The sequence below is a fragment of the Heteronotia binoei genome, chromosome 19 (genome assembly GCF_032191835.1).
Source record: "Heteronotia binoei isolate CCM8104 ecotype False Entrance Well chromosome 19, APGP_CSIRO_Hbin_v1, whole genome shotgun sequence".
NCBI classification, from domain to species: Eukaryota; Metazoa; Chordata; class Lepidosauria; order Squamata; family Gekkonidae; genus Heteronotia; species Heteronotia binoei.
This window is the reverse complement of record NC_083241.1, coordinates 10954835-10967003: the sequence shown is the minus strand read 5'-3', so window position 1 is coordinate 10967003 and position 12169 is coordinate 10954835. Positions and strand designations below refer to the sequence as shown.

The 12169-nt window shown below is 46.9% G+C and overlaps 1 protein-coding gene across 2 annotated transcripts in view; it reads right to left on the bottom strand.

Annotated features, from left to right (window-relative positions):
* Positions 1–1196: 1196 nt before the first annotated feature.
* ARRDC4 (arrestin domain containing 4) overlaps positions 1197–12169 on the bottom strand; it is a 31693-nt gene continuing 20720 nt past the window's right edge. For both annotated transcript variants that reach the window (XM_060259925.1, XM_060259926.1), the window contains 5 exons: positions 9272–9374; positions 7665–7921; positions 5640–5802; positions 3818–3972; positions 1197–2435 (listed from right to left, as the gene is read on the bottom strand). In XM_060259925.1, coding sequence (XP_060115908.1) covers positions 2379–2435; positions 3818–3972; positions 5640–5802; positions 7665–7921; positions 9272–9374 — 735 coding nt within the window. In that variant the 3' untranslated portion in view covers positions 1197–2378. The remainder of the gene's footprint in view (positions 2436–3817; positions 3973–5639; positions 5803–7664; positions 7922–9271; positions 9375–12169) is intronic.

Sequence of the window (12169 nt, the reverse complement as noted above, 5' to 3'; positions counted from 1 at the left end):
GGGGCGACAAAAAAACCTGCCCTTCGCTCCTGCCACCATCTACTCCGGGTCCCTGTGTGTATATGGACGCACAAACTGCATCCTGCCAAGGTAAGAGTAAAAGGTAAAGGTGGTCCCCTGTGCAAGCACCAGTCGTTTCCGACTCTGGGGTGACGTTGCATCACGACGTTTTCATGGCAGACTTTTTTTACAGGGTGGTTTGCCATTGCCTTCCCCAGTCATCTACACTCCCCCCCCCCTGCAAGTTGGGTCCTCATTTTACCGACCTCGGAAGGATGGAAGGCTGAGTCAACCTTGAGCCGGCTACCTGAGCCCAGCTTCCACTGGGATCGAACTGCTAGTGTGTGTGCGTGCGCGTGTGGGGGGAGCCTGCTCCTAGACAAGAGAGACTGGCAGCTGCGGTGCCCAAAGACAACCTTCCCCCCCTTTTTAGCTGTAAATCCTAAAACTTACATCACGGCTACGTATCTTTGAATCTTTTCTTCCGTCGTATTCTTCACATTCAACCCTGGCTGGCGGATGCCATAACCAAACGACAAAATGCCTAAGCTCCAAACAGAGGTCACGTAAAACGTTCATACAAATATTATACTGAAAATCCTGGGTTATTTAGGATTTTGGCTGCTACTGGCACAACGCAGGCACAAGAATGTGATTGTTTAATGGCAGACTGAAGCTCTGTGAGCCAGGGAGATACTTCCCCCCCCGCCAGTAACTGACAGCGACGTGAATAAATCCACCACTCTCCGTAAGTGCAGTAGTCTATCCAAAAAAGCGCAGAATTTTTTACTTCTGTGCCCCAATAAATTATGTCCCGTTGTGAGCACAATGGCCCAACCAACAGGAAACAAATCTAGTTTAGGGGAAAGACAGTAGGACAGTCTCACATACTGGGTGTCTGCCTATACATTAGAGTTTCACCATTCGGGTTCAACTGCTCTGTTAACCACTCGTTAACTGCCCTGACTGAAATAGCCCAAGCTAGCCCAATCTTCTCAGAACTCTTCGCATTGTCAGAACTCAGAATCTCAGCACGATCAACTAAGATTTCCCGAACTTGTGAATGTGCTCGGGAAGCGGTTCTGTCACAGGGTTCTCCTGTGATGAATGAAGCAGCCCCGATTTGCTGTGCCTTCGCCTTTAAGCAGCAAAGTCGCACTGTGTTAATGGAGGAACGGAAAAAAAAAGCATATTGCACCAAAATAAGACTTTGCTCAAAACAAAAGAAGAGACGGAAAATGCCCTGATAAATCAGACCGCTCCAGGGAACACAAGAGACTTTTGCCTTTACAGAGAACTTTGCCTGACAAATTATGATTCATCAAAGTTTGTCCTCTCCACTCAAGCCCTAGATCTTCACACGCAAACCTTCAGCCAAGTTGGGTATATTTACAGTCTTTCCCTTTCCCTTCTCATTGATTAATCTGAGGAACCAAATGGGGGCAAATCCAAGCCCGGAGAACTATCCTACTTGGTTCCCAATTCCATTTTCTAAAGAAAAGTAGGCTTTTAAAAAGGCTTTTAGAGACAGATCCCTTGCTGCCAACAAAGGGTCAATATACATACTCTTCCCAAACGCAAAGTGTTCCGGCCAAGTTCAACCAAGCAAATACTGGACTGAGCGCTTTAGTGGCAGTGGATCAAAACTGTGTCAAGTGCAAGACAGAACTTTTGGCTGCTCTGATGAATCAAGCCCCCTCGCTGAAGATGTGTGCGTGTGGAGGGAAAACACAGAACAGTAGAAAAGCTATTCTAATTCCCTTTTTTTGGGGGGGGGGGGGAAGTGCTCAGCATCTACAAAAATCCAGCTTTATCCCAGAAGTGTACAAAAAGTGTATCCCATTTGTACACAAAAAGCGTGTGCCTTCATAATGTTACATGGAATATCTACCACCCCTCAAAATCAGAGTGAGTTTAAGTAGTACCACTTGATGGGTGCTAGATGGTTAAAGTTTGTGTGTGTGGTTTTTTTGAAAAACAAAACCAAATCAAAAGCTTATCTTGGATGCTGAATTAAGTCAGAAATTCAGAGGACACTCCTTTGCTTCTTTGGTGTATTGTCTGCACAGATGTATAGGCCTTCTTTCTTCTCAGACCTGTCCGATTTGCCACAGGAAGTGATAAGAGTCCACTTTATCTAGCAATCTGACCACAGTTGCTTCTCCTACCAGCTAGTCCACAAGGTCTCTCCTTCATTTCTTTTCTCCTGGAAAAGAGGCACGACGTATTCTGACTTCAGAGTCCGGTGTCCTTGATACCTGCCCGTTTCTAAGAATGATTTTTTTAAAAATTAAAAAGCTGTTACAAGCAGAGGCAGGAGGGGAAAAAAAAATTAAGACATTCCCCTGAATTAAGATGCCACTCTCCTCAAATTCTCATTAAATCAGGAACGAAACCGGCTGCCTGTCTTCTACTTCTACGGGATGCGGGTCCACCTGCAGAGAACAGAAAAAGCAACTTAGTGCCGTAGATATAGACGTAACTGTGGTGCTAGAGTAGATTTACATATCTGTGTTTGATGATATTGGATTTATATCCCACCCTATACGCTGAATCTGAGTCTCAGAGCTCCCCCCCGCCCCACAATAGACACCCTGTGAGGGGTGGGGCTGGAGAGGGCTCTCACAGCAGCTACCTTTTCAAGGACAACCTCGGCCAGAGCTATGGCTGACCCAAGGCTATGCTAGCAGCTGCAAGTGGAGGAGTGGGGAATCAAACCCGGTTCTCCCGGATAAGAGTCTGCACACTTAATCACTACACCAAATTGGATTTTATGTGTATGTATGCATGTGTGTTTGTATGTGTTAGGGTTGCTAGTTCCAACCTGGCAACTGGTGAGGGATGGTGGGGACTTGCCAGAAGAAGCAGGAGGGAGGTCCAGCCAATGTGCAGCAATGTGTCCACGTGACCCGGAAATGACACCATCGTGTCGGGGTGACACTCTGGTGCATGGGTGGCCAAATGGTGGCTCAGGAACTACATGTGGCTCTTCCACACACAGCGTGCGGCTCTTGAAGCCTCCACCACCCTGTTGGCCAGCTTGGAAAAGGCGTTTCTCTCTTTAAATCCCTTCGCCAAGCCAAGCCAGCTGGTGGCTTGGAGCATGCATTTAAAATTTAAAGTTGCTTTCTTTCCACTTCTCCCTCCTCCCCATCTATTTTCCTCCCTTCTGGCTCACAAACATCTAACATTCATGTCTTACGGCTCTCAAACATCTGATGTTTATTCTATACGGCTCTTCGGTCAAGCAAGTTTGGTAGCCCTGCTCTGATGTTTGGGCCAAAACTCTATGGTAAATAAGAGTTTTTGCCCAAATGCCAGAGTTTCACCCTGACATGATGTCACTTCCAGGTCACGTGGGAACTGATGTAGAGAGCCAGTTTGGTGCAGTGGTTAAGTGTGTGGACTCCTATCTGGGAGAACCGGGTTTGATTCCCCACTCCTCCACTTGCACCTGCTGGAATGGCCTTGGGTCAGCCATAGCTCTGGCAGAAGTTTCCTTGAAAGGGCAGCTGCTGTGAGAGCCCTCTCAGCCCCACCCACCTCACAAGGTGTCTGTTGTGGGGGAGGAAAATAAAGGAGATTGTGAGCCGCTCTGAGACTCTGAGATTCAGAGTGGAGGGCAGGATATAAATCCAATATCATCATCTTCTTCACTGCATATCGGCTGGATCTCCATCTTTTTTGGAGTAAATTCCTCCCACTGACCAGCTGACTGGTGGAGAGGTGGTGGGGCCCAGCAATGGGGGACTCTTGCTTCCACCAGGGAATTTGGCAAGATGAGTGACACAAGAGGCAATCAAACATTTGAATTTACCTCAGAATATAGAGGAGGGGGCTGAAACCGAAACTCCTGTATGTAGGCAAACACAGGGCAACACAGCTGTTCTTCACAGTCGATTCTCTGTGGGTAAGCAGGGACGTGCCTTGAGAACTCTTCCTCCGATACAACATCGGCATAATTGGGTGGTGCTACAAAGGGGGAGGAAAAAAAAAGCACATCAGCTAAGCTACTTGAGCGAGTACTTCCTTTGTTCTCTCCCACTGCCCACGCTACAACTACAGGACGTGTTAATTTCTGGGTTTCAGAGCTTAACATAAAATAATGGTACATATAAGCAAGCATTGGTATCTATATTTTATTTATTTATTTATTTTAGTAGATTTATAGTCCGCCCTTCCCCGCAATGGGCTCAGGGAGGATCACAAACACGATAAAACAGTAAAAATCCAACAGTAAAATCATAAAACCATAAAACAATCAAAATATGCAGCACGGATGGTACAACACATTTTACAGTTTTAAGATATGAATATCATGTGTGTCACAGATGTGACAGCACAGATGTCTTAATGCATTCCACATCACCAAAATATACTACGTTGGGGTTCCATTCCCTCTCTAGCCGCCGAACAAGTTTCAATATATGAAGCTGCCTTCTACTGAATCAGACCTTCGGTCCATCAAAGTCAGTACTGTCTACTCAGACTGGCAGCGGCTCTCCAGGGTCTCACGCTGAGGTTTTTCACACCTATTTGCCTGGACCCTTTTTTGGAGATGCCAGGGATTGAACCTGGGACCTTCTGCTTCCCAAGCAGATGCTCTACTACTGAGCCACCGTCCCTCCTATATGACATTCATTCTCATGGTGTCATGAGGTAGGTTTGACTATAAGGTAATGACTGATCTAAGCACACTAGCACACTATTTATTCACACCCACAACCTTATTTATGTTGCCTTATTTATATTGTTCCTGCTCCCCGCTTTTCTACCCAAGAAGATCCGAAGCTGCTTACATGGTTCCCCCTCTCCTCTGTTTTATCCTCAAAACAACCTTGTGAGATAGGTTAGGTTCAGTAAGTGTAATGACTGGCATCACAGAATCAGTTGGAAGGGATTATTTCTAGGGTCATCTAGTCCAACCCCCTGCACAATGCAGGAAATTACTGTTCTAAAGGTTGAAACGCTTGGGACTCTTTAGCTTGGAGAAATGTCGACTGCGGAGTGACATGATAGAGGTTTACAAGATAATGCATGGGATGGAGAAAGTCCTTTTCTCCCTTTCTCACAATACAAGAACTCGTGGGCATTCGATGAAATTGCTGAGCAGTCAGGTTAAAACGGATAAAAGGAAGTACTTCTTCACCCAAAGGGTGATTAACATGTGGAATTCACTGCCACAGGAGGTCTTGGCGGCCACAAGCATAGCCACCTTCAAGAGGGGTTTAGATAAAAATATGGAGCAGAGGTCCATCAGCGGCTATTAGCCACAGTGTGTGTGTATATATATACACATAAAATTTTTTGCCACTGTGTGACACAGAGTGTTGGACTGGATGGGCCATTGGCCTGATCTAACATGGCTTCTCTTACGTTCTTAAATTCACAAGTACCTCCCCCCCCAACACACACATCCCCAGTGACCTCTGCTCCAAGCCCAGAAGATGGCAACCCCCCCCCCCCCTCCAGGATCCCCGGCCAAACTGGCCTGGAGCAAAATTGCTTCCTTGCCCCGGAGTGTCAATTAGCATTTCCCCGGGTGTGTGAAATTATTTTCATGAGGATTTTTAAATGAAAAACTTGGGATGACGAGAATAAGCTAGATCAGCTAAAATTCCAAAACTCCACGTACGGACCTTCTGGATGTTCGGGCATCGTCAACGCCAGCCAGCTCATGTCCATCCCAAACTGGCTGGCGAGGCTGGAGTTCCGGCTGGAAAAGGTTGTGCATGGAATTGTGCCGATCACCAGCGGCAGCTCGAGCATCAGCTTCTTAGCACCAGGAATATGAATGTACACCTGCAGCAGGAGAGAAGAGATGTGTCAGGATGGGAAGCACGAGGGAGGTGGAGGCAAGGTTTCTGGAAAACAATTCACTTCATTAAGCGGCCCCACAAGTCAGCCAATTATGGAGAGAAGCATGAGTAATGTGGACTTGTGATAAGAAAGGGGTTTCCAAAGCCAGGGCTCAGAAGTGGGCCGTGGTGGGCTGCGAGGCTGAGATGGACGAGGAGGAAAAAAAGGATAAGAACGTAAGAAAAGCCATGCTGGATCAGGCAAATGGCCCATCCAGTCCAACACTCTGTGTCACACAGCAGCCAAAAATCCCAAGTGCCATCAGGAGGTCCACCTGGGGGGCTAGAAGCCCTCCCACTGTGTCCCCTCCCAAGCACCAAGAATACAGAGCATCACTGCCCCAGACAGAGAGTTCCAACAATACGCTGTGGCTAATAGCCACGGATGGACCTCTGCTCCATTTGCTTATCCAATCCACTCTTGAAGCTGTTTATGCTTGTAGCCACCACCACCTCCTGTGGCAGTGAATTCCACTCTTTGGGTGAAGGTGTACTTCCTTTTATCAGTTCTAACGACTGCTCAGCAATTTCATTGAATGTCCATGAGTTCTCATATTGTGAGAAAGGGATGAGTTCTCATATTGTGAGAAAGGATGAGCTGGAAGAAATGGTATAGATGGAACTCTCTGTCTGGGGCAGTGATGTTCTTTATTATTGGGGGGGCAGCAGTAGGAGGGCTTCTAGTGTCCTGGCCCCACTGGTGGACCTTCTGATGGTACCTGTTTATTTTTTTTTGCCACTGTGTGATACAGAATGTTGAACTGGATGGGCCACTGGCCTGTTCCAACATGGCTTCTCTTATGTTCTGGTAGGACCAATGGCAAATTTGGGCATGGCTTTGAATACCAAGTATAACCTGTTGCTCAGTGATATAACTTATTTACAAAGTATGGCAAATCAAATATAAAATTGTTTAGAGTGTAAACAGTGTAAAATTCCTGCTTCAGAATAAGAGGAGGAGAAGATTGCATTTATAGCCTGCCCCTTCACACAGAGTCTCAGAGAGGCTGAAAATCTGCTTCTGTTCCTCTCCCTACAACCGTGAGGTTAGGTGCAGCTGAGAGAGCTTTGAGAGAACTGCTCCTGAGAGATCAGCTCATACCATAAGTTTAGAGATAGATCACTGAGAAGTAGTTCCTGAATTCCTCTAAACCCGGGGTGGCTAAACTGTAGCCTTCCCCCCCGCCCCGTCAGCCAGCTTGGAGAAGACATTTGTAAGTCAAGCTGATGGTTTGGAGAATACATTAAAAGTTGCTTTCTTTCCACCTCACCTCCCCCTATCTATTTGCCAGGTTTCCTTCCTTCCGGCTCTCAAACATCCCATGTTCCTGTCTAGCGGCTCTTACGTTAAGCAAGTTTGACCACCCCTGCTCTAGACCATTTTCAGAAGCACCTGCCTACAAGACTCTTCTATTTCCTTTCACTATTACCCTCTCATTTCTGTACGATCAACTTAATTATTACAAACTGACCTTGACACCATCTATACTGGGCAGGATTCTTTTTCTCCATTTAAACTCTCAGTATCAACATTACAATTATTATTCATAGCTAAAAGTTGATTACGCGTCTATACTTCTTAGTTCCCAGCACTAGGATGGCAACACTGGCTAAAACCAGCTCCATCGACGGTTAGGGAGAATTTCCTCCTCAGTTTCACCTGCACGATTCTCATGCTCTGAATATTTCCAGGAACAGACAATGGTGTGAAAAGAACAGACCTGCGGGCACGTTTATTCGGTCGTGTCATGAGGTGCGCAACAATACTTTTTCCCCCTCCGAGTTAAGGTGAAAAGCCATACTCACGGCTAAGGAATATTCAACTCTGATAATGCAGCAGTCGAGGATCGAAGGGGTGACAGGTGGAATCTTCAGTGTTTTCCCATTCCAGGTATCTGTGCTCCCGGAGGCAACATGATTCCCCCGCACGTTGGCAACCATCTGGCGGACAGTCTTTGTTTTGCCGCTCGCCAGGTAAGTCTGTGTTTGGAAAATGGCAGCTTTTGGAACGATTAAACGGGAGGAACAGTTCTCAATTTCAGCATAAATTGGTATTGCTTCACCTAGAAAGGGGGAGAGGGGAAGCCCCAGAATGTATAGATTATTAAATCAGACACACTATATTTGCGACTATCAGAAAACTTTGTCCAATGCACAACTTTAAAATACTGATTGTTTCACTTGGCTAACTGGACCACGTTAAGCCACTTCAGACAGCTTACTGGAATTCTTAACCCCATATACTTTAGCACAGGGGTGGCCAAACTGTGGCTCGGCAGTCACGATGTGGCTCTTTCACACATGTTGTGCAGTTTTCAAAGCTCCCACCGCTCTATTGGCTGGCTTGGAGAAGGCATTTGCCTCTTTAAATCACTTTGCCAAGCCAAGCCAGCTGGCAGTTTGGAGATGGCATTTAAAACTGCTTTCTTTCCACCTCTCCCTCCCTCCCACAGCTTGCTTTCTTGCTTCCTTCCTTCCTGGCTCTCAAACATCTGAGGTTTATTCTATGTTTGGCCACCCCTGCTTTAGGCACACAGGCAGTGTGTCTGCTACAGCTGGAAATGGGCGTGGAGGGAGCTGATGTGGAGTGACTAAGAAAGGAGCTGTGACCCAGGTCATCGATTCAAGCCTCATCTTGGTTTGCAGCCCCCCATCCTCAGTCTGCAATACGGGAAGACACAAATACTCGCCTACCTTACAGGTCTATTGTGCAAGGATTATTATGCAATCATGTGAAGCACTTGAACACCCACAGAGCTACTTATTGCTATAATGATAATGTTCAAACAGTCTTCGCCCCTCTTTTTAATGCCAGGGCCCATATTATTTGGTCTGAACTGAAGTCTCATCTCTATAGCTAAAGATGTCAGGGAACAGGTGTTTCCTAGGCTCTGTCCACTTCGAGATCTCGAGTACTGCAGAGTATTATACTTAGACTGCCTGACTTAGAGGAGCCTGGCTTCCGCCATTCAAAGTCTGCAGTGGGTGACAGACAGTTTTAAAAAGGCCACCTCTTCTGTAGATGGGGGAGAAAGAGAATTGCCTAGGAAGGATTTGTAGCGAAGACAGGGTTGCCAAGTCTGTGTTGGAAGATATCAGGAGACATCGGGGGTGGAGCCAGGAGAGGGCGGGGTTTGGGGAGGGGCCACGATGTCACAGAGTCTACCCTTCAAAGCAGCCGTTTTTTCCTGGGCAGCTGATCTTTGCCAGCCGGAGATCAGTTGCAAAAGTAGGAAATCTCCAGGCCCCACCTGGAGGCCGGCATCTCTAAAAAGGAACCCATGGAAGCATTCTGGGTCCCTCCTTTGCAGCTCTTCCCATTCATTTCCTACGGCCTCAGCGAGAACAATGTGTTTACCGATGTAACGTCCGGTTCCCTTCTGAACCCAAGGAGCTGAAGAGGACACACTTACCGTTGCAATATCCCTTCCTCTCGATTTTGGCACTCAGAGAGACTGGGCCAGAAGTGAAAAACCAGCAGCCGACCATCTTCTCCTGACTTCGTATTACAGGAGTCTGCAAAAAAGACATGCGCTGAAAACAGTCACGTCGCCAGAAAATTTGGGGTGGAGGGACTTGGGAGATAAAAAAACAACAACTGTGTGTGGGGCCTGGATGCTTTTCGCCTCCAGTGACCAGCCCTCCCCGTCCCAGCTCTCTCTCACCCCAAAAAAGAGAGAAAAAGGGGGAGGGGGAGAGTTCCCATCATGTGCTTGACACCTTATTAAATAAAAAATGGGGTGAGGGGGTGGGGCGGGGGGTTATTTTACAGTGTGTCTTACAGTCACTGTTTTCGCTCTCTGCTGCTCTCTCTCGCTGTTTTCTCTCTCTCTCGCTCTCTGCTGCTCTCTCTGTTTCCCTCTCTCTCTCTCGCTCTCTGCTGCTGCTCTCTCGCTGTCCCCCTTGCAGTCGAACTCTCACTCTCTTGCTCTGCCACTCTCTCTCGCTGTTTCTTTCTCCCTCCATTTTCCTCGGGTCCAACGGAGGGGCCCTACAGGGGGAAGGGGGGGGGTTAAATAGAGCGGCTTGGCCCCCCCCAGCCCCCCCCCCCCGTAGCTGGAAATAAAGTTCCATAAACAAACCAGCCATTTTCAAACTGGCAAGGAATAGCAAGCCGCTGATGACCGACATACCTAAACAAGGGCCAGACTGCCCACGCTAGCCTTGGTCCGCTGAGCACCCAGTTTCACTAAATTTATTTAAAATATTTATACACAGCTCCCTGAACTAAAGGCATGCTACGTTTAAGTGACCACAGTTCTTTTTGTACAACGGAACAGCTACACCTTCAGAACAGCAGCAGCCCTCCAGCGCAGAATATTACAATGAGAGAGTGCTGAACTTGACTTCATTCGCAAGTTCAGAACAATGGACTCCCCCAGGGCTCAACAGGGACACAGAATTCTCATCTCACTACAGAGGCTACTTTTCTGCATTTCCCCGCTTCTCCAGTTAAGCTGATTACAAAGTTAGTAGAGTCCAGTGGCACCTTTAAGACCCACAAAAACACTGAAATTTCAATGCATCTGAGGAAGTGGGTGCATGCATGAAAGTGCATCTCCGTTGGCCTTAAAGTCGCTGCTGGACTCTTAACTTTGTTCTGCTACTTCAGATTAACACGGCTGCACACCTAGATGAATCTGATTACAATATGCACTATAGCTTTGCCTCCTGAATTCCTTCTTTACAACACCCTTCCATCTTCTGACTGGTATATAAAGACTCAATGATCTCCATTCCTACTCGTATTGGACAAAGGGAACTCTGACATTTGCTTATACCCTAACGATCTTGTTAGTCTGTAAAGTGCTACTGGACTCTAACTCTTCTACCACAGACCAGCATTCATTCTTCCATCCATCCATCCATCCATCCATCCATCCATCCATCCATCCATCCATCCATCCATCCATATTCCTACCTACTCTGCGAACAGGTTCAGGGCAGATTACAACATTATCAACACTTAAAACCAGGGGCCGTTTTGTAGAAAAATAGGTGCCGGAGCTCTTTAGCATAACTCATTAGCATATGCCATGTTCCCCCCCCCCCAGCCAAAAGCAACCCGATGCCAGAAAGAAGAAGACTGCAGATTTATACCCCACCCTTCTCTCTGAATCAGAGACTCAGAGCAGCTTACAATCTCTTGTATCTTCTCCCCCCACAACAGACACCCTGTGAGGCGGGTAGGGCTGAGAGGGCTCTCTCAGCAGCTGCCCTTTCAAGGACAACTCCTGCGATAGCTATGGCTAACCCAAGGCCATTCCAGCAGGTGCAAGTGGAGAGCCCTGGGTGAGCGAGGCCTCCTAATCCTATTCAAAGGACAAGGTAGGTGGGAAGGAAGAGGGGGAACCCTCAGAAAGGTTCAGGAGCTGCGCTCCAGTGAGCTCCTGCTGAATCCGAGGCCTGCTTAAGAACATAAGAGAAGCCATGTTGGATCAGGCCAATGGCCTATCCAGTCCAACACTCTGTATCACACAGTGGCCAATAATTTATATACACACACACACACACACACACATATGCACACACTGTGGCTAATAGCCACTGATGGACCTCTGCTCCATATTTTTATCTAACTCCCTCTTGAAGCTGGCTATGCTTGTAGCCGCCACCTCCTCCTGTGGCAGAGAATTCCACATGTTAATCACCCTTTGGGTGAAGAAGTACCTCCTTTTATCTGTTCTAACCCGACTGCTCAGCAATTTCATCAAATGCCCACGAGTTCTTGTATTGTGAGAAAGGGAGAAAAGTACTTCTTTCTCTACCTTCTCTGTCTCATGCATAATCTTGTAAACCTCTATCATGTCACCCCGCAGTCGACGTTTCTCCAAGCTTAGAACATTAAAATCAATAAAAGCAATATATTGAAACAGAAACCTCCTGGTTCAGAGCAGAAGGGTATCAGTTTAGAACAGTTTCCAAATGGCCAACAATTAATGATGTCACATTTCAAGTGGGCCTCGAAGATAAGCTGCTTCAGCAAGGGAGGCCAGTTTCGTTTAATTTAACCTTCTGAAACTTCCTGCAGAACAGCTGCTGTCAACACCACGGTAGATAGACCAATAAAGGTCCATCTAGTCCACCATCTGTTTCCTGCATCTTCTTGTTGTCCTTCCCTACCTGCTGCAAGTATTCAGGGTCACTTTACCTCTGAATATGGAGGTCCCATTTAGCCATTAATAGCGTTCTCTTTTTATAATTCATTAATTCGCTTTTCAAGTCATCACTGCATCCCAGGAATGAAGTAAGTTAATTGCATGTTATGTGAAGAACTACTTTAATTAGTATGTCCTGAATCTACTGCCTGT